Source organism: Dipodomys spectabilis, unplaced genomic scaffold (genome assembly GCF_019054845.1).
Source record: "Dipodomys spectabilis isolate Male_0828 unplaced genomic scaffold, ASM1905484v1 ptg000018l, whole genome shotgun sequence".
NCBI classification, from domain to species: domain Eukaryota; kingdom Metazoa; phylum Chordata; class Mammalia; order Rodentia; family Heteromyidae; genus Dipodomys; species Dipodomys spectabilis.
In genome coordinates, this window is record NW_024870695.1 from 1,772,376 (window position 1) to 1,798,663 (window position 26,288).

Consider the following 26,288-nt stretch of genomic DNA (forward strand, 5'->3'; position numbering starts at 1 on the left):
TAAAATCTTGCAGTCTTGACTGAATCGAACAGGCTGGGTTGCTAGGATGACTAAACACACAGGGAAAAGAGAGCTGGCATTCATCTCATAGTAGTTATAGTCAAGTGCAATTCAATAAGTCATCTAAAAAATAACAGGGAAGGAAGACTGAAGAGGAAGCCGTTCTGATTATATATATCTAAGAATTTTCCAAAGAAGAAAACCTAGTAAAAGCTAGTATAGCCGGTAATGGTGAAAATCTACTTGACAAAAGAAACAGCTGTGAAGAAAATTCCCTGGGCCTATTTATTTTTGACATTAAAAAAATTTATTGTAAAGGTGAAGCTTAGAGAAGTTACAGTTATGCAAGGAAGGTAATGAGCACATTTCTTTTAGAACAGTGTAATCCCCTTCCTCTATTTCTCCCATGTTTACTGACCCCTTTCCCTTGACTGTGGCTTGGTGGTAGTATGCTTGCCTAGCATGCGTGAGGCCCTGGTTTCAAATCCTTAGTACAACATAAACAAAAAAAATCTTGTAATTTAAAAAAAAAGAAAGGAAAAAAGTGTACATTTATGCCCTATGTCCTCATGGGCAGTCATCTGGGTGACTGGGAATCTTCCAGTGCCAGTGGAGATGCCTGTTCTATCCTGAGTTCTGGAAATCCTGTGTCAGGCCATTGGGACTATTCCCAATTCCCAACGTAATCTTCCTACTGAAGGAGCCTCAGCATTAGAATAGATTGTGAAGACCCCCAAATGCTGTCTCTTCATGTACGTGACCAGTAGTGTGGGACACTGGCTGCTCCAGGAGGTTGTAAGGTCTGAGAGAGGGGCAGTATCTTACATTACAATGAATGGATGCGAAAGACATTTACATTCTTATGAATTTTCTGCAAAGAATATGATGTTAAGAATATAAACAAAATGATCAAATCTGGAAGTTGGTAATATCCATAGAGATGATAAACATCCAATTTACAGATTGCTTATTTTTGAAATGAATATCCAAGTGTGAATGATGGTTAATCCCATTAACCAAGGAGGTTCTCCCAAACAGTGGGTTCCACTGAGATTTCATGAACTCAGTTATTCAGATAGTCGATCACTTGAGCCAACAGTGGTGGATATGAAAGGTCAGAAATTGCACTACTAATTCTGGATTCCTTTCCTTTGTCATGCTGAAGGAGTCATGAGAGAAGAAAACCAGTCTGCTACCACAGAGTTCATCCTCCTGGGAGTGACTGGACAGCAGGAACAAGAAGACATCTTCTTCATCCTCTTCCTGCTCATTTACCCCATCACACTGATAGGAAACATGCTCATCATCCTGGCCATTCTCTCTGATGTTCGCCTCCACAATCCCATGTACTTCTTCCTTGCCAACCTCTCTCTGGTTGACATCTTCTTCTCATCTGTCACCATCCCCAAGATGCTGGTCAACCATCTCTTGGGTAACAGAGCCATTTCCTTTGCTGGATGTTTCACACAGATGGATTTCATGATATTCTTGGCTAACACAGACAGCTATATCCTGGCTGTGATGGCAGTAGATCGAGCTGTGGCTATCAGCCGCCCTCTTCATTATACAATGATTATGAGACCCCGTTCTTGTGTCCTGATGCTTGTTGCATCTTGGGCAGTTGCAATAATCAATTCCATTCCTCATGCTGTATTTACAGCTAGTCTTTCTTTCTGTGAAAACAGGGAAGTGGACAACTTCTACTGTGACATTGCTGCTTTGATCAAGCTGGCCTGCTCTGACAACCACTTGAATGTGAAGATGTTGCACCTTGGAGCTAGTATTTTCTCATTGCCCTTTCTGTGTATCATTATCTCCTATGTTCGGGTCTTTGCCACTGTCTTGCGGGTTCCATCCACTAAGGGCATACTCAAAGCCTTCTCCACCTGTGGCTCTCACCTCACTGTGGTTTCTTTGTATTATGGGACGGTCATGGGCATGTATTTACGGCCTCTGACCAGTTACAGCCGGAAGGATGCAGTGATTACTGTGATGTACACAGCAGTGACCCCAATGTTAAATCCTTTCACCTACAGTCTGAGAAACCGGGACATGAAGGCAGCTGTGGGGAAACTCTTTAGTAGAAGTTCTTCATCCCCACAGTGAGATCACACACACTCTGGTGGGGTCCAGGTTGGGAAGGACTTGGAGATCCAGGTCCAATACTACCTTCTACAGGATGCTGACTCACATATTAACAGCTTCAATGGATTGATTTACTTGTTTTCTCTTTATGATTATTTTTAAGTAGTTGTAGAAAAGAGTTTACATTTTAACAAGCAATAATAAATACAGATATTTTCATCAATGTCACACCTTCAACATTCTCACTCAATCCTGTCTTCTGCCCTCACTCTTCTTAATTTTGTACAATATATACTGAATTCTTTTTTTCTTGAATAACACTTTTTATTGTCAACATGATATACAGAGAGGTTACAGTTACCTAAGTAAGGTAATAAGTACATTTCTTGTCAAACTTGTTACCTAGTCCCTCATTTTTCTCCTACTTTCCCAACCCCAATCCCCCAAGTTATACAGGTAATTTCCAACATATTGTCTTGTGTATTGTGGTGTTGCATTAATTACTTTGTTCTTTGTCTCACGATTCTGTTGTTCCCCTACCCTTCCCTAATTCAAATAAATGTATATAAAATACCAGGGAACCAAAATCAAATACAGTGACAATGTAAGATACACCATAGAGAGAGAACATACAAAAGAAACAAGAAATCACATAGTATATTAACAACACCAACAACAATAACAAAGAAAAACTTCTTGTGTCCATGTCTTGAAGTTCATTTTGCTTAGCATTATCTTATATGGTCATATCTATGTAGCTATTGAGCTATTCTGCTCATCTGCTAAGATTATCCTAGATGTATACTAATTATTACAAATAAGGGAAACAATGGGGCCTATGTTTCTTTGGGTCTAATTTACTTTACTTAATATGATTTTTTTCCCAAGTCTTTCCATTTCCTTACAAATGGGGCAGTGTCATTCTTTCTGATGGAACTATAGAATTCCATTGTATGCACACATCACATTTTCTTTCTTTCTTTCTTTCTTATTTATTTATTTTTATTGTGAGAATACAGTACAGAGGAGTTACAATCACATGGGCAAGATAACGAGTACATTTCTTTTTTCTTCCTCTTTTTTTAATTTTTTATTGTGAAAATACTGTACAGAGGGGTTACAATTACAAGGGCAATATAAAGAGTACATTTCTTTTCTTTTTTTTTTGAGGTTAAAGACTCCTTTATTATTGAATTATACTGTAATGTCTACATTTACAATTAGTCAGGAAGAAATACTTTGCATTTACATCAAGAACACATTTACTCTACTGAAATAAAATAAACACCGACAAAGGACTGAGAACATGTTTTAAAAAGTGACTACATGTTTTACCTGGTCCTATTTTGCTATTTTGGACCATACTCTTTCTATTAGAGAACTGACTTTAAATACATATTAAGTCTGATTTATCTCCATATTTTTAAACATTAAATGGAGGTTATTTTTTTTACAATTCCTAATTATAAACAAAAGACCGAAAACAATATGGAAGAAAAAGTTTGAACAAAGGAAGTAAGAGCAGATGGCTATGATCTAATAGCAGAGTATAACATGGCCCCTCTATGGCTCATCTCAAAGAGACACTGTTACTCAGAGAGGTAGCACTTCAGACCTGTGTCTGAAGGACCAGACCCTATATGTATTTCTTGTCTCAACTGCAAAAAATAAGTGAAAATACCTACAAAATATCTAAAAGCTAAATATCAGATGGTGCTAATTCAAATTAAATTTATATGCTGGTCTAAATATACATATTTAAGCTTTGTTTTAAAAATTATCCTCTTATTTTGGACAATATTTAAAAATAGCTTACATTTTTAGTGTGCTGTATGGTCAGTAACTGTAAAGTTGTAACTTTAATGATTAAGTTTAAAATTTGTATGTTTTCCTTGATTTTACTGAAACTATAATTAAGACTTTACCTAATCAACATACATGAGGTAAGTTTAAGCTAAAAAAATCACAAAGATAAAGAGTTAACCACCAGAAGACTACACAAAATCATAATGCCCACACCTCATATTCAAAGTTTACAGCTTTTAAGTATCAACCACTGCTTATATGTAATTTAAAAGCAAATATTTTCTGCACCTTAAAATCAAATTATATTAAGAAATATGGGGGAAAATATCTTGGCAGAATTTAGTTTTGGTAACAGAAGACAATGCAACAATGAATCCAAATGGGACAAGACAGCAGTGTTTAAAGTTTCTAACTTCTAAACAAACACACCAACACACTTATTTGTCTAAAAAAATATTTTGGTAATAAATTTACAGAATAAATGTTTTGCTGTAAATAAAAAGTAAAAAATTCCAATTAGTTTATAGCTAGCCTTTTAAATCATGTACACCAAGCTAATAGTTCTCTGAGACACCTATTGTTGCCCTAAAAGATTCCTGCTAAAATCAAACTGTTAATACGTCTTACTGAAGTAGGACTTCCATGATGCTAGAAATCATTTAGAAAGGAAGATAGGGCTATATCACCACCATATTCATAAAAGTCACAGAGGAGATTATTGCTGTGCTTTTCTTTGTCAATACCATCAAATTTTGTTGCAGTTATAAAAAGTACAACCAGGTTACCTTTTCTCTTACTGAATTTCATGTTTCACAGGTCTGTAACATTTTTTATCCAGTAGAGAATTTTAGAATAGTTTCTGTAAGCATTCCAAGAATTTAAATGTGAGAGTAGTTTCACATTGTACTATCATGTTTTGCGCCCTTGTTTTTCAAGTACACCAAAGAAAATGTATGTTTCCCAAAAATGAAATATGATGTCCACATTAAAAAAATAAAGCCTACAAAAAGTTCCAGAGCTAAAAAAGATTATTCATATGGCACAATGTGATCTCCTACTAGTCCAAAGGTTTAAGTCTATTTATATACCTTGTTTACTTTTCAATGGAAAACTAAACTTCTTGAGGTGAAATCACATTATTTTTAGTTCTTCAGTCAACAAGCATACACAAATGTTTTTCTATATAGTTATTAAAAATAGGAGACCAAGTTGAACGTACCAAAGAGTACATTTCTTCTCAAGCATTGTAGCCTCCGTAGCCTCCTCCTTTGTTTCCCCTTCCTATCCTCCCCCCCCCCCCCCCCCCCGCCCCCAGCACCAAAGTTGTAAAGTTTGTTTTCGACATAAGGACTTGTACATCTCATTGTTGCAATGGGTCCACCTGTATCCCTATTTAAACGATTTGTTTTTCCCCTTTCCCTCAACAAATTATACAGTGAAAGCAGGGGTTATACCGTGGGGGAGGGACATACAAAGCAACAAAGAAATAATCTTATAAATATGTTAGAAACAATTGCATGAAAGAAAAAAAATTTGAATACATATCTTAGGGTTCATTTCCCTAACATCAACTTATCTGACCTTTTCTGCTTGACTCAGACATATACTAGATATTGCAAATAAGGAAAACCATGGCACCTATGTTTCTTTGGGCCTGGCTTACTTCACTTAATATAATTTTTTCCAAGCTTTTCCATTTAATGAGTACATTTCTTATCAAGCCTGTTGCCTCCTCTTTGTTTCCCCTTCCCATCCCTTCCCATATTCCCCCCCACCCAATTCTCCTCCCCACCCACCAAAGTTGTAAAGTTCATTTTTCGACATAACAACTTGTATATCTCATTGTTGCAATAGGTCCACCTCTATCCCTAGTTAAATGATTTTTTCCCCTTCCTCTCCACAAATTATACCAACATCAAATACAGTGAAAGCATGGGTTATATTGTGGGGGAGGGACGATCCATTCATCTACTGAGGGGCACGGGTTGGTGCATTTTAGCTATGGTGAATAATGCTGCAGTAAACATAGTTGTACTGGTAGCTTTAGTATGCCCTTGTTTGTGATCATTTGGGTAAATGCCCAGAAGTGGAATTTCTGGGTCATAGGGGAACTCTATATGTAGTCTTTTGAGGAATCTCCATACTGTTTTCCAGAGTGGTTGAACAAGTTTACACTCCCACCAATGGTGCAGTAATGTTTCCTTTTGGCCACATTCTCTCCAGCATCTGTTGTTATTAGCGTCTGTTCTTGATTGTAGCCATTCTAACTGGGGTGAGGTGGAATCTCAATGCTGTTTTTATTTGCATTTCTTTTATGACCAGAGGAGTTGAGCATTTCTTCATGTGTCTATTGTCCATTCTTATTTCCTCTTCAGAGAAGTCTCTAAGTCTTTAGCTCCCTTATTAAAGAGGTGGTTGTTTCTTTGAGGGTTGTTTTGGGGGACTTTAATATTTGGAGTTCTAAGCATATTTTAGATATGAGGCTCTCTGTTGTATGGCTTGTGAAGATCTTCTCCCAACCCATGAGCTTTCTATTAATCTTGCTAGCTATGTCATTTGCCATGCAAAAAGCTCTGCAGTTTCATGCAATCCCATTTTCCAAACTTTCTTTGAGTTGTGTTTCTGGGTCTTTATTAAGAAAGTTTCAGCCTGTGCCAAGGAGCCCTAGAGTTTCTTTTATTCCTTCCTGTAATGTTTTCAGAGTGTCTGCTTTTACCACAAGGTCTTTGATACATTTGGAGTTGATTCTGATGCAGGGTGAGATATATAAGGATGTAACTTTAGTTTTCTATAGGTGTTTAGCCAATTTTGCCAGCACCATTTACTGAAGTGGCTATGTTTCTACTACCCTATTTTTTTTTTTTTTTTGCTCCCTTACTGAAGTTTAGGTGGCTATAGGTCTGTGGTTTCATTTCTGGGTCTTCAGTTCTATTCCATTGGTCCTCAGGTCTGTTCTTGTGCCAATATCAAGCTGTTTTGATTACTTTGACTTTGTAATAGAATTTGAAGCTTGGTATTGGTATTCCTCCAGCACTGTTCTTTCTTCTAAGGATTGTTTTTGCCATTAGGGCATATTGTTCCATATGAAGTTTTGGATTGCTTCTTCTATTTCATTAAAGAATGAAGTTGGGATATTGATGGATATTGCACTGAATTTGTAGATAGCCTTTCCTTTTCATAATGTTAGTCCTCCCAATCCAGGAGACCAACTAGACTTAACAGACATCTTCAGAATAGTTCACCCAGCACCAGCAGAATACACATTCTTCTCAGTAGCACATGGAGCATTCTCCAAAATAGACCACATTTTAGGTCACAAAACAAATCTGTCCAAATTCAGAAACAATGAATTTATTCCCTGCATTCTCTCATACCATAAGGGGATAAAATTAGAACTCTACACCAAAAGCCACCAAAGAAAATCCTGTAACACATGGAGACTGAACAATACACTGTTGAACCACCAGCGGGTCATAGAAAAGATCAGAAAGGAAATTCAAATATTCATGATATTTAACAAAAATGAGCATACATAGTACCAGCTCCTATGGGACACAGCAAAGGCTCAGAGATCTGAAACCCACAATTTAAGGCACCTGAAGCTCCTTGAAAAGGAGTAACATGCCAAACCTCAATCCAGTAGATGGAAACAAATAAAATTAAATCAGAATTAAATGAGTTAGAGTCCAAACAACCATAGAAAGAATCAACAAAACAAAGAGTGGGTTCTTCAAAAAATTAACAAAATTGACAGACCCTTAGCAAATCTTATTAGAAAAAGAAGAGAACACACCAGATAAACAAACTCAGAGATGAGAATGAAAACATGACCACAGAAACAACCAAGATTCAGAACAGTATAAGGGAATACTCAAACCTTTATGCTAACAAATTTGAGAATCTGGAAGAAATGGAAGAATTTCCAGCAAATATTGACATGCCCAAACTAAACCAAGATTTAAACCAACTAAGCAGACCCATATCAAGCACTGAAATAGAAACAGCAATAAGAGGCCTCCCAGAAGACCAGATGGATTCACAGATGAATTCTGCAAGGCCTTCCAAGCAGAATTCACACCAATACTCTTCTAATTCTTCAATTAAATTGAAAATGAAAGTTCGCCAACAAACTCTTTCTATGAATCCAGCATAACCCTTACCCCCAAACCAGACAAGGACTCATCAAATAAAGAGAACTACAGACCCATTTCTTAGATGAACATTGATGCAAAACTTCTCAGCAAAATTCTGGACAATCCACTCCAACAATTTATCAAAAAAAATCATACACTATGATCAAGCAGGATTCAATTCAGAGATGCAAAGCTGGTTCAATATACACAAGTCAATTAATGTAATTCATCACATCAACAAGAGCAAGGATAAGAACCACATGATTACCTCAATAGACTAGAAAAAGCATTTGACAAGATCCAACAGCCTTTTATGATGAAAGCTCTGGAGAAACTAGGAATCCATGGGACATTCCTCAATATAATAAAGACTGTGTATGACAAACCTATGGCTAACATTATACTTAATGACAAAAAGCTAAAGCAATTTTCTCTAAATTCAGGAATGAGAAAAAGATGTCTGCCCTTTCCACTCCTCTTCAACTTAGTATTAGAATGCCTAGTGCAATAAGGCACAATGCAAACATAAAAAGGATACAAATAAGGAAAGATAAAGTAAAACGCTACTTCTTTGCAGATGACATGATCATTTAAAGAATCCTATTAACTCTACTCCCAAGTTGCTCAAGCTGATCTGAAACTTTGGCAAAGTCGCAGGGTATAAAATTAGCTCTCAAAAATCAATGGGTTTTTTGTATGCCAGTAAGAATAGCATGCTGAAAGCAGAAAAGCAACTCCATTTGTAATGGACTTCCCCCCCCCCCCCCACCAAATAAAATGCCTAGGAATTAACCAGAGAAGTGAAGGACCTCTATGATGAAAACTTTAAAAACCTGGAAAAGGAAATTAAAGCAGAACTAAAGAAGTGGGAAAACCTCCTATACTGAATTCTTGAATGCAATCTCCTACTCTTCTCCTCTTTATGAATCTACCAGTTTCTCTTTGACACCAGCCCACCCTACCCTGACTTACTTAACACAGTCTTTTCTAGTGTTTTCCATTTCTTTACAAATGGTACAATAAAACTCTAATGGGTGAGTAAAATTCCAAAGATTACAGTTATGTACCACCAGTGCTTGGCTGACATTTTAGTCTTAGAATTTGCAAAATATGGAAGGTTGCTCTCAGAATGTTGAAGTAAATAAAGTGTACACTCAAGCCCTCCTAAAGTCAATCCTAGCTTTAACATACTCTAAGTGAGATGAAGACTCAGGCACAGTCAGGAAGAAATACCACAAAGCAAAGTAACTATACCATAATCCTTGCAACTCCCCAGGCAGGGTGCTCAGTTGGTGCTGAGCAACAGGGAAGAGGAGATTGCATCCCAACCAAGTGGCTGGAATAGGTCAGCCCAGAGCCTGTACTCGGGGAACACATGCCAGGTAACTCAGGCTCCTCTTGAGACCCACTATGTCCGCATAGAGCATAGCAGGATTAATTTCCATGAGTTTCAACAATTAGTGTGTCTTTGACCTGAATGAAAATCCTGGGAGACTCAGGGTTCCACAGACTTTATAACCCATTAACTAATTCCCCATCTTGTTCATACTATGACATGACAGCTTCTCAGAGATGGATGCTACACTCTTTGTCTTTAGGCTTCCTCCAGGAGAACTCTTTCTGCCCCTCCTGTTTTGGGTCAGAATCTGGTGACCTTCCTGCTTTCTCCACCTTAGCCACAGAGCACCAGGATGTGGCCTCCCAGCTGATCTGTCCCCCAGAATTAATGCTAGGCAGTGCTAGACTCAGCTGAACAACCGAGCCGACTCCCCAGGTAGGGCTGTCAATGTTGGAAACAGTTTTCATGACAGCAACAGCAATCAGTAAGAACATCTGCCAACTCCTTCCCTTGACCATCACTAGGCCCTAGGAGGTGAGTAGAATGATTGTGTCTTTGAACAGATGTGGTTTATCTGGAGAAATGAACTGACTGCAATCACACAGAGAGGTGGTAGTAAAAGCAGGATACAGATGTCTGCCTGACTCCAGCACCAGAGTCCTGAAGATACAGTGGACAGAAGGCAGAGTGAGAGGATCCCACCCTGACCATGTTCCTCCTGGGGCTTTGTCCATGAACACAGAGTGGAAGAGGACAGTGGTGACTCAGTTGTTCCTTCTGTCTTTGGCTCATCTTCATTCGGAAGCAATACTGTGTGTGGGGACCATGTGCTGCGAATGCATGTGTGTGTGTGTGTGTGTGTGTGTGTGTGTGTGTGTGTGTGTGTGTGTACATTCACACATACACACATTGACAAGTGGGCAAAGACATGGTCTTAGGCAGAACTACAAAGGCATTGCCCACTCTCGTATTGCATGGAACCTGGCAGTGGGCCCTTCTTTGTCAGGGACTAGCTGTGGATCCAGCAGATGAATCTGAGAACACTCAAAAGATGGGGTTTTTACCAGGTCTGTTGAGCTAGGATAACAAGGGAAAGCACGTGGCCTTATTGATCTCTGAAAAGCTTCCCACAACATCATCACCCTCATGTCCTTGATACCTCAGGCTACAAATTATTCCAAGGAAACTAGGTGTTAATGGCTGGCCCTATGTGAGATGCTGACCTCCTTCCAGTGAGTTCAGGACACTGACTATGTCTCCTATATTCACATTGATGCGCCTCTTGGCTCCTTTTCCTGGGCTCTAATGATCACTTTGTGTCTTCCCAGGGGTTCTGGACACATTATCCACCCTATGGCCATGTTCTAATATCTAGCACTGTGTGTCTCCATCCTGAAGTCCCTCTGCTCAGAATTCCTTCTCCTTGGGTTCCCTGGTTCTTTTGGTCCTGCATTGGCCATATCAACTTTTCCTCTTTTTCTGGTGCAACTTTTCCTTTCATACTTACACTCTAGTTTTTATGACTGATTTCTGGCAATGCTTGTGAGATACTAGCTCAAAATGTTGCTTCATTTATCAATCACATAATGACTTTGCTCAAATACCTTCATTCACATTAAAGGGCCCAAAGCCTCTACTATCAGGTAGCACATTCCACCTCTACATTACTTTTTGTTGCCTCTTAATAATCCAGTCCGAAATCCTTGGCGTAGGTCAAAACCTTCCACAAAACAGAATCCAATTTTCTTGTCCAGATGATTTTCCTGTTCTCTGTCCTGGCTTCTATCCTCAGTCCCTGATAAGTATGAGTAATACAATGTTGCCTGAAGTCACACTTCAATGTCTGAACTTTAGAACCTGGAAGTTTTTTTTCTAATATGTAAATTGGACTTTGACTTTAATTGTTAGGTAGGAATACAAGTGATTTTCAGGTATTAGAAACATTCACGTCTGCCTTAAAAATATATTTCTTGTTTGGTGCCGGTGGCTCATAACTTTATTCTTATCTACTCAGGAGGCTAAGATAAGTCCAAGAGACCCTTATTTCCAATTAAGCACCAAAAAAGTTGGAAGTATAACTGTGACTCAAGTGGTAGAGCCCTATTAGCCTTAAGCAAAGAAAGCTCAGGGACAGTGCCCAGGTCCTGAGTTCAAGCCCCAGGATTGGTAGAACAGCAACAACTTTATATATTTCAGCCATCCCAACAAGCCAGGTCCATGAAGAAAGAAAAGTTACAAGTGTGACAAGACAGAAGATGACATATTGAATAAAGAGGGTAGAAGCATTGCACACTCCATGGGAAAGAGCTGATGTTATGTGGATCTTGAAAAGGGAAAATAGTATAACTAAAGGATTTGATGGAGAAAATGACTGAGAAAAGAAGGAATGAAAAGAGGAGACACCTGCACATAGACATATCTTTCTCCTCTCTGAATCTTTCTTGTCATGAGAATTAGAAATGACCCTTGGATCATACCCAGGATAAGCAAACCCATTTGATTTGCATTCTCCTCACAGAGAAATCCCTCTCTGTCTCTGTCTGTCTTACCTTTATAGTGAAATATGGGCTGAGCCAGTTTTATGGCCACACTAGGAGCCACATTTTCACCAAATAGGTGACATCTTTATTTTAAATCACCTTTATTATGATACTATTTAAATATTAGGAGAATGTAGAGAATAACACAATACAAACCAACTCTCTGGATATAATAGAGTAGTTGTTCTTAGTTCTATTAAAAAAAAAACTTTGCAGTTACACTTGAAATTCTTATTTGTTTCTACCCCAAATCTTATTTTTCTTCCTTTTACTCCCAAGATAGCCTATGTTCAGTGATTGTGAGGATATTCCCATCCAGTGTTTGCACTTTCTTGTATACAAATAAATTCCTTTGTGTATGTGCCTCTGGGTGTGTGTGTGTGTGTGTATGTGTGTGTGTGTGTGTGTGTGTGTGTGTGTGTGTGTGTGTGTGTGTGTGTGTGTGTGTCCTGGTTCTTGAACTCAAAGCCTGGATGCTGTCCCTGAGCTTCTTTGATCAAGGTTAGTGCTCTACCACCTGAAGGATAGCATCACTCACAGATTTTTTTGTGTGGGTTATTGGAGATGAGAGTTTCATATCCTTTTCTGCCCCGGATGGCTTCAGACCATGATCTTCAGCTGTCAGTAGCTCTCAGGGGTAGCTAGGATTACAGTTACAAGCATTGATCTTTCATCATTGGTTTTTGAGAAGACTGATTTCCATGTGTTTTAAAACTTTTATGTTCATCTGCTGTTCCTATGTGTTTTCATAGCTCCAGCTCTGAAATCTTTCTCTTCTGTGTCACATGAGCTAAACATAGTCTCTAGGCCATCTAGATTTATTGACTGCTTTAACTCCTGGAGTATTATGATTCTGTATGAAGGAGAATGACACATGAAGGTTTTAGACATACTGATTTAGATTCAGCAATGGGAGAGTACAACATAATGGGATATGATAGATTTATATCCTCTCATGTTTATTGTGTTAATTTACATGTGCTGCAGAAATATTGAGAGCTCTGATTGAATTAATAATAGAATGAATTATATTTGAGTAGTAATAATTAATCCTGAAAAAATTATTGAATTACCTAACCATATTTCAGATCACTGTATTAAATTTATGATAGACTGTGAAAATGACTTAGACTGAAAAATTACTCAGAATGACTTGGAATGAAAGCACTCTAAGTGAGTGTTTCCTGATGGTGAGCAGTCCTCCTGTAGGCGGGGACAACACATGAACCTTCATGTCTCCATGTTGTTCCATCCTCCCAACAAGGTTCCTGAATATTTGCACACAGTGGAAGACTTGCAGAACTAGAATATATAAGTGGATGGATTGGAACACAGTCACAGAAGCCTATTCACTGAAAGAGGGCCTGGGAAATGTAGTCTTTTTCAGTATCCAAAAAAAAAGAGAAGAGCTGGGGTTTGGGCAAGCTACTAGCTTCTGCCACAAGTAGCGTGCCTGAGTGTACAACATGGGTCGAGAAGGGGCAACTGGGGTGTAGCAGTTATGGAAGCTTTACCACTACATGGCCTGAAATAGAGCACTGAGATAGTGAAAGGAGAGACCATGAGTTATGTGATGATGATAATAATAATAATATAATTGTTGTTGTTGTTGGTCATGAGGCTTGAATACTGGGTCTGTGTGCTGTCCTTCAGCTCAAGGCTAAGGCTCACCACTTGAGCCACAGCACCACTCTGGCTTTTTCTGTTTGTGTGGTGCTGAAGAATCGAACCCAGGGCTTCATGCATGCTAGGCAAGCACTCTGCCACTGAGCCCGCTTCCCAGACCAATTATTATTATTATCATTATCTTAATGCAAGGAGAAGCCAGTTGCCGGTGCCTCATGCTTGCATCCTAGCTACTCAGGTGGCTGAGATCTGAGGATCATGATTTGAAATCAGCCCAGGCAGAAAAGTCTGTGTCATTCTTATCTCCAATAAACCAATAGATAGAGCAGTGTGGCTCAAGAGGTAGAGCAGTAGCATTGAACATAGAGTCTTGGGGACAGTGCCCAGTCCCTGAGTTCAAGATTCAGGACCAGCAAAAACAATAAATAAATACACAACAAAAAAAAATCAAGAAGAGAAAATGTACAGACAGGGGACAAATATGGTGAATGTGCTGTGTGCATTCCCTATGTGGGGACTGCAAGAAATAAACCAGGATTTAACTCAAGGAACAATGAGTGAGGATGAATTGGTTCATGAAATGAACATTGCTCCATAATAATCACAAAAAGTAATTAAAATACACAATATATACCTTTCGTGTCCTCTAAAATCTTGCAATCATAACTGAATGTGAACAGGCTGCGTTGCCAGGATGACTAAACACACAGGGAAAAAAACATTCTATTTAAATAGAGCCAGTGGTTTTCTCACAGTAGTTGTAGCCAAGTGCAATTCAATTACTCATCTAAAGAATGAGAGCAAGAAGAGAAAAGTCTAAAGATTTTCCAGTGGCTAAAGCCTACAAAATCTAAATCTACTAAAACCTACTAAATCAACTTGGCAAATGGGACAGCTGTGGGCCTATTTTGGTAGAACTTAAATGCAGTCATCTGGGTGACTGGGAATCTTCCAGTGCCAGTGGAGATGCCTGTTCTATCCTGAGTTCTGGAAATCCTGTGTCAGGCCATTGGGACTATTCTTAATTCCCAAATTAATCTTCCTACTGAAGGAGCCTCAGCACTAGAATAGATTGTGAAAACTCCAAAATGCTGTCTCTTCATGTACATGACCAGTAGTGTGGGACACTGGCTGCTTCAGGAGGTTGTAAGGTCTGAGAGAGCAGCAATAATGTACATCACAATGAATGGATGCGAAAAGCATTTGCATACTTATCAATTTTCTGCAAAGAATATGATATTAAGAATATGAGCAAAAGGATCAAATCTGAGACATTTACCTGGTAGTATCCACGGGGAGGATAAATAGGAGCACATTCAATCTGCAGATTGCTCATGTTAGAAATGAGTGTCCACGTGGGAATGATGGTTAATCCCATTAACCAAGGAGGTTCCCCCAAACAGTGGGTTCCACTGAGATTTCATGAACTCAGTTATTCAGACAGTTGATCACTTGAGCCAACAGTGGTGGATATGAAAGGTCAGAAATTGCACTACTAATTCTGGATTCCTTTCCCCTGTCAGGCTGAAGGAGTCATGAGAGAAGAAAACCAGTCTGCTACCACAGAGTTCATCCTTCTGGGAGTGACTGGACAGCAGGAACAGGAAGACATCTTCTTCATCCTCTTCCTGCTCATTTACCCCATCACACTGGTTGGAAACATGCTCATCATCCTGGCCATTCTCTCTGATGTTCGTCTCCACAACCCCATGTACTTCTTCCTTGCCAACCTCTCTCTGGTTGACATCTTCTTCTCATCTGTCACCATCCCCAAGATGCTGGCCAACTATTTTCTGGAGAGTAAAACCATTTCCTATGCTGGATGCTTCATACAGATGGACTTCATGTTAGCTTTTGGTAACACTGACAGCTATGTCTTGGCTGCAATGGCAATTGATCGAGCTGTGGCCATCAGCCGTCCTCTTCATTATACCACAATTATGAGCCCAAGATTGTGTGTTGTGATGGTTGTTGGGTCTTGGGTGGTTGGAAATGCCAATTCACTTCCCCATGCCCTGCTTACAGCTAGTCTTTCTTTTTGTGGCAACAAGGAAGTGGCCAACTTCTACTGTGACATTATCCCTTTGCTCAAGCTGTCCTGTTCAGACATCCACTTCAATGTGAAGATAATGTACCTTGGGGTTGGCATTTTCTCTGTGCCACTGTTTTGCATCATTATCTCCTATGTTCGGGTCTTTGCCACTGTCTTACGGGTTCCATCCACTAAGGGCATACTCAAAGCCTTCTCCACCTGTGGCTCTCACCTCACTGTGGTTTCTTTGTATTATGGGACAATCATGGGCATGTACTCCTGACCTTTGACCAGTTACAGCCTGAAGGATGCAGTGATTACTGTGATGTACACAGCAGTGACTCCAATGTTAAATCCTTTCATTTACAGTCTGAGAAACCGGGACATGAAGGCAGCTCTGGGGAAACTCTTTGGCAGAACTTCTTTATCTCAGTTGTGAGTTCACACACTGGGTGCTGAGGTCAGTTTTGGGAAGGGCTTGAAGATCTAAGTCCAATGCTACCTTCCGTAGGATCTTAGCCCCAAATGATTGACTTATTTTTTTTAATTTATTTTCATTTTGTTATTATTCTTAACTAGTTGTACAAAGGTGTTGCTATTTAACTCAGCACTAATAAATACAATATATTTTCATCAATGTCACCCCTTTCAACATTTTCATTCATTCTTTTCTTATCTCTACTTTCATTCTTCTTACTTTTGTACAATATATACTGAATTCTTAAATGCAATCTCCCTTTCTCTTCCTCTTCATTCATCTACCCATTTCCCTTAGTTTCCAGCTCACCCCACCATGACTAACTTAACATAATACTTTCCAGTTTTTTACCATTTCTTTATAAATGGTACAATATCATTCTAATGGCTGAGTAAAATTCCATTTTAAGTGGCAAAGATTACAGGTATGAACCACCAGTTCATTCTATTTGTAGAATTTGCAAAATTTGGAAGCTTGCTCTCAGAATGTTGAAGTAAATAAAGTGTACACTCCAATCGTCTTAAAGTCAAATCCCAGTTTATAACATATACTAAACAAGATAAAGACTCAGGCACAGGCAGGAAGAAATACCACGAAGTAAATAACTATACCATTATCTTAGCAACTCCCTAGGCATGGTGCTCAGTTGGTGCTGAGCAACAGGGAAGAAGAGATTGCATCCCAACCAAGTGGATGGAATAGGTCAGCCCAGAGCCTGTACTTGGGGAACACATGCCAGGTAACTCAGGCTCCTCTTGAGACCCACTATGTCTGCATAGAGCATAGCAGGATTAATTTCCATGAGTTTCAACAATTAGTGTGTCTTTGACCTGAATGAAAATCTTGGGAGACTCAGGGTTCCACAGACTTTATAACCCATTAACTAATTCCCCATCTTGTTCATACTAAGACACGACAGCTTCTCGGAGATGGATGCTACACTCTTTGTCTTTAGGCTTCCTCCAGGAGAACTCTTTCTGCCCCTCCTGTTTTGGGTCAGAATCTGGTGACCTTGCTGCTTTCTCCACCTTAGCCACAGAGCACCAGGATGTAGCCTCCCAGCCGGTCTGTCCCCCAGAATGAATATTAGACAGAGCTAGACCCAGCTGTGACTATTCCACATGTGGGAGAGGAGTGAAGATCACAGCAGCAGGAAAGCTGAACAACCAAGCCGACTCCCCAGGTAGGGCTGTCAATGTTGGAAACAGTTTTCATGACAGCAACAGCAATCAGTAAGAACATCTGCCAACTCCTTCCCTTGACCATCACTAGGCCCTAGGAGGTGAGTAGAATGATTGTGTCTTTGATCAGATGTGGTTTATCTGGAGAAATGAACTGACTGCAGTCACACAGAGAGGTGGTAGTAAAAGTAGGATACAGATGTCTGCCTGACTCCAGCACCAGAGTCCTGAAGGTGCAGTGGACAGAAGGCAGAGTGAGAGGATCCCACCCTGACCATGTTCCTCCTGGGGCTTTGTCCATGAACACAGAGTGGAAGAGGACAGTGGTGACTCGGTTGTTCCTTCTGTCTTTGGCTCATCTTCATTCAGAAGCAATACTGTGTGTGGGGACCATGTGCTGTGAGTATGAACACACATACACACAGACACACAAACACATGCGCACATATAAATGAGTGGGCAAAGGCATGATCTTAGGCAGAGCTACAAAGGCATTGCCCACTGTCATATTCCATGGAACCTGGCAGTGGGCCCTTCATTGACAGGGACTAGCTGTGGATCCAGCAGATGAATTTGAGAGCACTCAAAAGATGGGGTTTTTACTAGGTCTGTTGAGCTAGGATAACAAGGGAAAGCACGTGGTCTTATTGATCTCTGAAAAATTGTTTATAGCATCATCATCCTCAGGTCCTTGATACCTCAGGCCACAAATTTCTTCCCAGGGAACTGGGTGTTAGTGGTCAGCCCTATGTGAGAGCCGACCACCTTCCAGTGAGTTCAGGACACTGTCGATGCCTCCTGTACTCACATTGATGTACCTCTTGGCTCTTCTCCCTGGGCTATGAGGGTCTCTTTGTGTCTTCCCAGAGGTGCTGGACACATCATTCACCCCAGTGACCAGTGTGTCTCCACCCTTCGATCAGAAGTCCTTCAGCTCAGAATTCCCTCTCCTCGGGTTCCCTGGTTCTTTTGGTCCTGCATTGGCCATATCAACTGTTCTTTTTCTGTTGTAACTTTTCATTTCATTCTTGTATTTTAGTTATGATAACTGATATGATAATGCTTGTGAGATACTGGTAGTCAAAATATTGTCTCATTTATTAGTCACATAATGAATGTGCTCAAATACAAGTTACTGGATATGTCTGTTGTCAGGGATTTAATGGATCCCCACATCTACTCTAATTATTGTTGCCACTTTGTAATCAAGTCTGAAATTCTTGGCTTGGGTCAAAACCTTCCACAAAACAAAATCCCAATTCTTTTTTCCAGCTGTTTTTCTATTCTCTGTCCTGGCTTCTATCCTACGCCCCTGAAAAAATGAGTGACATAATTTTGCCTGAAATCATACTCCACTGTCTGAACTTTTGGTCCTATAACTTTTCTTCCTAGTGTGTAAATTGGACTTTGTCTATAATTGATCAGTAGCAGAGTCAGTGATTTTCAAGTCCTAGACTATTCATATCTGCATATTAAAATATATTTTTTGTTGGGCACCAGTGGCTCACACCTTTATTCCTAGATATTCAAGTGGCTGAGTCAACCTGGGTAGGAAAATCAACATGGGTAAGAAAGTCCAAGAGATTCTTATTTCTAATTAAGCACCCAAAAGTTGGAAGTGGAGTATGGCTCAAGTGGTAAAACAGTATCCTTAAGCAAAAAAATACACACATATATAGATATGTATACACACGTTTCAGTCATTCCTACAAACCTAGTTCAGAAAGAAAGAAAAGTGAGAAGGATTAAAAGGCATAGGATGAGCCAGGCTCTGGTGGCTCACGCCTGTAATCTTAGCTACTTTGGAGGCTGAGATCTGAGGATCACAGTTCAAAAGCCAGCCCAGGAAGGAAAAGCCATGAAACTCTTATCTCCAATAATCCACCAGAAAACTGGAAGTGGTGCTGTGGCTCAAGTGGTAGAGTATTTGCCTTGAGCTGAAGAGCTGAGGGACTGTACCCAGGCCCAGAGTTCAAGCCCCATGACCGACAAAAAGAGGATGATATATTGAATGAATAAAGAGTTTAGGCACCGTTCCCACTCTATGGGAAAGTGCTGGTGTTGATTTGGATATTGAAAAGCAAAAGTACTACCACTGCAAGAGTTGATGGGGAAAATGACTGAGAAAAGAAAGAAGACAGGAGTAGACTGCACATAGAACCATCTTTTTCTTTGAGACTGAGTAGAAAGGTCTTAAGATGTAACATTTGTGTGCAAATTATGTGTATTGGAAAATCTGGAGGAAACAAGCCTGTATGGGTGAAGTTTCTCACAGGAGAGGGAATTGACATTCAGGCATCGGAAACAGTGCTTTTGTAGGTGTCTGGCGAGTGGCAGAGAGTGGCAAAGGTTTGGATGGACTTCCATGGATAATGGGGTAAGGCCTGAGGAATGCGAACAGTTCAGTTGGAACTGTGGTTTCTCCACTTACCTTAGTTACCCTATAAGAGAAAATGAACAGATTTTCTGAGGATTGTGTAATGTGGAGAAGAGTACATGGACAACCCATGTGAGTTATCCAAGATGTAACAAAAAGCTTAGCCAGCTAGAGAGTCCATGAGTGGAAAAAGTTTATACAAAATGAATAACTTGGAGCAGAAACAGTGGGCCATTAAATAATATTTGAAAATCAGTCAAAGCTCCTCTAGCTCATGCACTGACCATATTGTTTCTCCTACCTGAATCCTTCCTGTAATGAACCCATCACTGAGCATGAGAAATGACTCTTAGATCTTGACCAGGGTAAACAAACCCATTTGATTTGCAATCTCTGCACAGGGAATCCTTCTGTGTCCCTATATCTCTTACTCTCTTAGTGAAATGTGGGCTGAGCTCCCATCTTTATGTCCACTCAATGTCACCAAATATGTGACATCTTTATTTTAAATCACTTTTTTAAAGTTTTATTTTTAGTGTTTTTAGTATTTTGTTTTATTTAGTATTTAGTATTTTATTTTTAGTGTTCTTAGTATTTTGTGAAAATAACGTACAGAGGGGTTACAGTTACATGAGCAAAATAATGAGTACATTTCTTATCAAGCATTGTTGCCTCCATTGTTTTTCTCCTACCATCCCTTCCCTCCCACCTCCACAACTACACTTCCCCCAGCCCCCATCCTCAGCCTAAATTGTAAAGTTCGTTTTTCAACATAGTGTCAACCTGTATCCCCATTTAAACATTTTGTTTTTTTCCTTTCCCTCCCCAAATTATAAAGATGTCAAATACAATGAAAACAGGGGTTATACCATGGGGGAGGAACATACAAAGCAACAAAAAAATCATATGGTACCTTATAAATATGTTAGAAACAATAACAAGAAAGAAAAAACCACTTGTGTCTCTATCTTGGAGTTAATTTCCCTTTTCTTCATCTTATCTGGTCATATGTACATAGCTATTGACCTTTTCTACTTGTTCCAGACATATGCTAGTTATTGAAAATAATGGAAACCATGGGACCTATGTTTCTTTGGGTCTGTCTTACTTCACTTAATAAAATTTTTTCCAAGTCTTTCCATTTCCTAATAAATGGGGCGATGTCATTCTTTCTGATGGAGGCATAGAGTTCATATATATATATGTATATGTATATGTATATATATATATATATATATATATCTCACATTTTCTTGATCCATTCATCTACTGAGGGGCATCTGGGTTGGTTCCATAATGGTAAATAAAGCTGCAATAAACATAGTTGTGCTGGTAGCTTTAGTATGGTCTTGTTTGTGATCATTTGGATAAATGCCCAAAAGTGGGATTGCTGGGTCTTAAGGGAGCTCTAAATGGAGTCTTTTGAGGAACCTTCATACTAATTTCCAAAGAGGTTGAATAAGTTTACACTCCCACCAACAATGCAGTAGGGTTCCCTTCTGGATACATCCCTTCCAGCATCTGTTGTTATTAAAGTTCTTGATTATAGCCATTCTAACTAGTGTGAGGTGGAATCTCAATGTTGTTTAGATTTACATTTCTTTATGGCTAGAGAAGTTGAGCATTTCTTCATGTGTCTATTGGGCATCCTTCTTTCCTCTTCAGAGAAGTTTCTCTTTAAGTCTTTAGCCCACTTATTTATTGGGTCATTGTTTCTTTGAGGATTTGTTGTTGGGGGATTTAATTTTTTGAGTTCCAAGTATATTTTAGATATGAGACCCTTGTCCGTTGTATGGCTAGTGAAAATCTTCTCCCAATCCGTGGGCTTTCTATTGATCTTCCTAGCTATGTCCTTTGCCATGCAGAAGCTCTGCAATTTCATGCAGTTCCATTTGTCCAACCTTTCTTTGATTTGTTGTGTTTCTGGGTCTCTATTAAGAAATTTTCAACCCGTGCCAAGGAGACCTAGGGTTTCTCCTATTCCTTCCTGTAATGTTTTCAGGGTGTCTGCTTTGATTCCGAGGTCTTTGATCCATTTGGAGTTGATTCTGGTGTAGGGTGATATATAAGGATCTAGCTTTAGTTTTCTACAAGTGATTAACCAGTTTTGCCAGCACCATTTACTGAAGAGGCTATCTTTCTTCCATTCTACTTTTTTAGCTCCCTTATCGAAGATTAGGTGGCTATAGGTCTGTGGGTTCATTTTTGGGTTTTCAATTCTATTCCAGTGGTCTTGAGGTCTGTTCTTGTGCCAGTACCAAGCTGTATCACTTTTATTATGATGCTGTTTAAATATTAGAAGACTGCAGGGAATAACACAACACAAACCAACCCTCTGGATTTAATAAATACAGTAGCATTTCTTCTTAGTTCTAATTTAAAAAAAACATTGCTGTTACACTTGAAATTCTTATTTTTCTCCCTCTGACTCATAAGATAGCCAATATTCAGTGATCAGAAGGATATTCCCATCCAGTGCTTGCACTTCCTTGTATACTAATAAATTCCTCTGTGTATGTATGTATGTATGTCTGTATGTATGTGTCCTGGTTCTTGAATTGAAAACCTAGACACTGTCCCTGAGCTTCTTTGGTCAAGGTTAGTGCTCTATCACCTGAGGCAAAGCTTCACTCAGAGATTTTTGAGTAGCTTCTAGAGTTACAGTAATGAACTATCAGTGTTCGTGGTTTTCAAAAGATGTTTTCATGTCTTTTAAAACTTTTATGTTCATCTGTTGTTACTATGCATTTTCATAGCAATGAGACTTGTCAACATTATTTCTGACTTCAGAGCTGCAGCTCTCAAATCTTTCTCTTATGTGTCATATGAGCTAACTATAGCCTTTGGGTCATCTAGGTTTATAGAACTCTCTAATACCTGGAGATTATGATTCTGTATGAAGGAGAAGATACATGAAGCGTTCAACCATACTGATTTAGATTCAGCGATAGGAGAGTACATCATAATGGGATATGATAAAGTTAATTTGATTTATATCCTCTCGTGCTCATTGTGTTAATTCACATGTGTTACAGAAACATTGGGAATTGCTTCCAGTGACTGAATTAATTATAGAATGAATTATTCTTGAGTAGTAATAATTAATCTTGGAACACTTACTGAATTATCTAACCACATTTCGGATCACTGTAGTAAGTGATAATACTGTAAAAACGACTTAGACTGAAAAATTACTTTTCTGTTATATTGCAGTCCAAATGAGTCAGGCAAGAATTTCTCCTGTAGGCGGGGACAACACAGGGAAGCAGGTTCATCTTGTCATGTCTAGGCTCTTGAATATTTGCATGCAGTAGAGGAATCGTAGAACCAGTCTACGTAAGTGGACGGACTACAACACAGTCATATAATCACATTCCCAAGAGGGCCTGGGAAATGTGTACTTGAGTGTCCAAGAAAAAGAGAAGAACATTGGTCTGGGCAAGCCAGCTACTAGTTTCTGCCACATGTAGCGTGCCTTAGAGTACAACATGGGTTAAGAAGGGGCAACTGGGGTTTAGCAGTTATGGAAGCATGCCACTCTATAGCCTGAGATAGAGGATTGAGACAATGAAATGAGAAAGCATGAGTTATGGAATAATTATTAATAAAAAAGGGAGAAGTTCAGATGTACAGCCAGGGGAACAAATAGGGTGATTGTGCTTACGTGCCTTCCTCATGTAGGTCTGCAGGAGATAAACCAGAGTTTAATTCAAGGAACAATGAGTGAGAACAAATTGGTTCACAAAATGAGCAATGCTCCATAATAATCATACGAAGAAATGAAAAATAAACAATATATAAATTTCTTCTCCTATAAAATCTTGCAGCTTTGACTGGATGTGAGCAGTCTAGGTTGCCAGATATGACTAGACACACGGGGAAATGAGACTTGTCGTCTATCTCATGGTAGTTGTCGTCAAGTGCAATTCAATAACGCATCTAAAGAATAGAAGGGAAGGGAAGACTGATGGGGAAACCATTGTGATTGTGTCTCTCTAAGGATTTTCCAAAGGAGAAAGCCTAGTAAAGGCAGTGATGAAAATCTACTTGGCAAAAGGGACAGCTGTGAAGAAAATTCCCTGGGCCTATTTTGGTAGGACTTAAATGCAGTCATCTGGGTGACTGACATCTTCCAGTGCCAGTGTAGATGCCTGTTCTATCCTGGGTTCTGGAAATCTTGTGTCAGGCCACTGGGAATATTTCTAATTCCCAAATTAATCTTCCTACTAAAGGAGCCTCAGCACTAGAATAGATTGTGAAGGACTGCAAAATGCTGTCTCTTTTATTTTCATGTACGTGATCAGTAGTGTGGGACACTGGCTGCTCCAGGAGGTTGTAAGGTCTGAGAGAGGGATGTGAAAGGCAAAGAATATGATCTTAAGAATATGAATGAAATGATCAAATCTGAGAGTTGGTAATATCCATAGAGATGATAAACACAAGTACATCCAATTTACAGATTTCTCATTTTTGAAATGAATATCTAGGTGTGAATGACAGTTAATCCCATTAACCAAGGAGGTTCCCCCAAGCAGTGGGTTCCATTGGGATTTCATGAACTCAGTTTTTCAGATAGCTGATCACTTAAGACAAGAGCAGTGGATATGAAAGGTCAGGAACTACACTACTAAATCTGGGTTCCTTTCCTCTTGCCTGCTGAAGGAGCCATGAGAGAAGAAAACCAGTCTGCTACCACAGAGTTCATCCTCCTGGGAGTGACTGGACAGCAGGAACAGGAAGACATCTTCTTCATCCTCTTCCTGCTCATTTACCCCATCACACTGATTGGAAACATGCTCATCATCCTGGCCATTCTCTCTGATGTTTGCCTCCACAATCCCATGTACTTCTTCCTTGCCAACCTCTCTCTGGTTGACATCTTCTTCTCATCTGTCACCATCCCCAAGATGCTGGCCAACTATCTCTTGGAGAGTAAAGCTATTTCCCATGCGGCTACTTCATGCAGATGGATTTTATGTTAGCTTTTGGTAACACTGACAGCTATGTCTTGGCTGCAATGGCAATTGATGGAGCTGTGGCCATCAGCCGTCCTCTTCATTATTCAATGATTGTGAGACCCTGTTCTTGTGTCCTGATGGTTGTTGGATTTTGGGCAGTTGCAATCATCATTTCCTCACACTCTACTCACAGTTGGCTTACTGTGACATTGCTCCTTTGCTCAAGTTGTCCTGCTCTGACATCCACTGATGTACCCTGGCGCTGGTGTTTTTCTGTGCCTCTGTTTTGCATCATTATCTCCTATGTTCGGGTCTTTGCCACTGTCTTACGGGTTCCATCCACTAAGGGCATACTCAAAGCCTTCTCCACCTGTGGCTCTCACCTCACTGTGGTTTCTTTGTATTATGGGATAGTCATGGGCATGTACTCCCCACCTCTGACCCGTTACAGCCTGAAGGATGCAGTGGTTACTATGATGTACACAGCTGTGACCCCATCTACAGTCTGAGAAACTGGGACATGAAGGTGGCTCTGGGGAAACTCTTCAGCAGAAGTTATTCATCCTCACTGTGAGATCACACACAGGGCTGGAAGTTCTTACAGAGTAAGAACTTCTATCAGATCCAAGTCCAAAGCTGCCTCCTATCAGATGCTGCCTTTATCTTTCCAGTCTGAAATTTGTTTTGTTCAGAAATTTTATAATAGTCAGATCACCAATTTGTTGAAATCATCCCTTCCAACTCAGTTTGGCTCTTCTGTGATAGTGACAGCATTGGATTCATGTTTATGCTTCTGTCCAGCAGAATAAATATGGAAAAGTCGGGGTCATATCTTCCTCACCCCCATATTAAAAATGATTATATTTGTCCTGCCAATGTCTTTAAGTGTGGCTGCAGTAGCTCATGCTTTCACGTCAATACAATTTTCATATAAAGTTTTATTTGACTCTTCAATAATCTTCAGTGAACAGGAGCTGTCTTTATACATGGCTGTACATTCACAATCTTAGACCTGTAAAATGAATCTTAAACAATGTTAATGGAGAATAAATAAATGAAAGAAAATATTAGTCTCTGAGATGTAATCTGATAATGATTAGGGATAACAGTATAATTTACCCATGCTTTAAAGAAACGGAACTGGGAAGATATTTTTGTGCTTATTTTAGTTGTTAATCTCTCCCTTCCTCCCTCCCTTCCCCTCTCCCCCTCTCTCTCCTTCTGTCTCTCAGCATTACTTGTGTTTAAACTCATGTCCTTGGGCGGGTGGATAGATTGCTCTTGCACTTGAGCTACACCACCAGCCCTTTGTGATATGTAGACAAATATTTGACTAGTATCTTGTACTTATGCCTGACTATGGCCTGGACCATGATCCTATTTATTCTTCCTCCATATATGGGATGACATGCATATGTCTCATGCCAGGACTCTTTATTATTGGTTGAAACGAAGTCCTGAGAAGGTTTTGTGGCCTCAAACTAAAATGCTACCACTCCTCAGCAACTAAGAGTCCAGGTGTGAGCTATGCCATACATGGGTTGGTGTATTTACTTTTCAGATGTCTCAGGCTTTTATCTGGGATGACCACAGACAGTAATCTTCCTGCTTATGTCTCTTATGTAGCTAGAATTCCAAGTGAGTGCTACCATGCCTGTCTTATCTGTTCAGTGCCCTCTTTTTGTATGGATGGGGTTTCAGTTTCAATCCTCCGGATCTACATCTCCCAGTTG

General features: G+C 39.6%; 1 protein-coding gene, 1 long non-coding RNA gene and 2 pseudogenes across 2 annotated transcripts; all 4 read left to right on the forward strand.

Annotated features, from left to right (window-relative positions):
• The first annotated feature begins 1,170 nt into the window (after nucleotides 1-1,170).
• Nucleotides 1,171-2,106, forward strand: LOC122103540 (olfactory receptor 1A1-like). Its single transcript, XM_042674151.1, has one exon. The coding sequence runs from the start codon at nucleotides 1,171-1,173 to the stop codon at nucleotides 2,104-2,106; it is 936 nt and encodes a 311-aa protein (XP_042530085.1).
• Nucleotides 2,107-4,588: 2,482 nt separating this feature from the next.
• LOC122103255 lies at nucleotides 4,589-20,797 on the forward strand. The gene is made up of 3 exons (XR_006146730.1): nucleotides 4,589-4,965; nucleotides 9,898-9,901; nucleotides 20,785-20,797. It is a non-coding gene; the product is annotated as an uncharacterized LOC122103255 (long non-coding RNA).
• LOC122103254 lies at nucleotides 15,065-16,000 on the forward strand (annotated as a pseudogene).
• A 3,467-nt stretch (nucleotides 20,798-24,264) lies between the features above and the next one.
• LOC122103480 lies at nucleotides 24,265-25,129 on the forward strand (annotated as a pseudogene).
• Nucleotides 25,130-26,288: the final 1,159 nt, after the last annotated feature.

Coding starts and splice junctions, on each gene's coding strand:
- LOC122103540 (XM_042674151.1), top strand. CDS start 1,171: ATGAGAGAAGAAAACCAGTCTGCTACCACAGAGTTCATCCTCCTGGGA.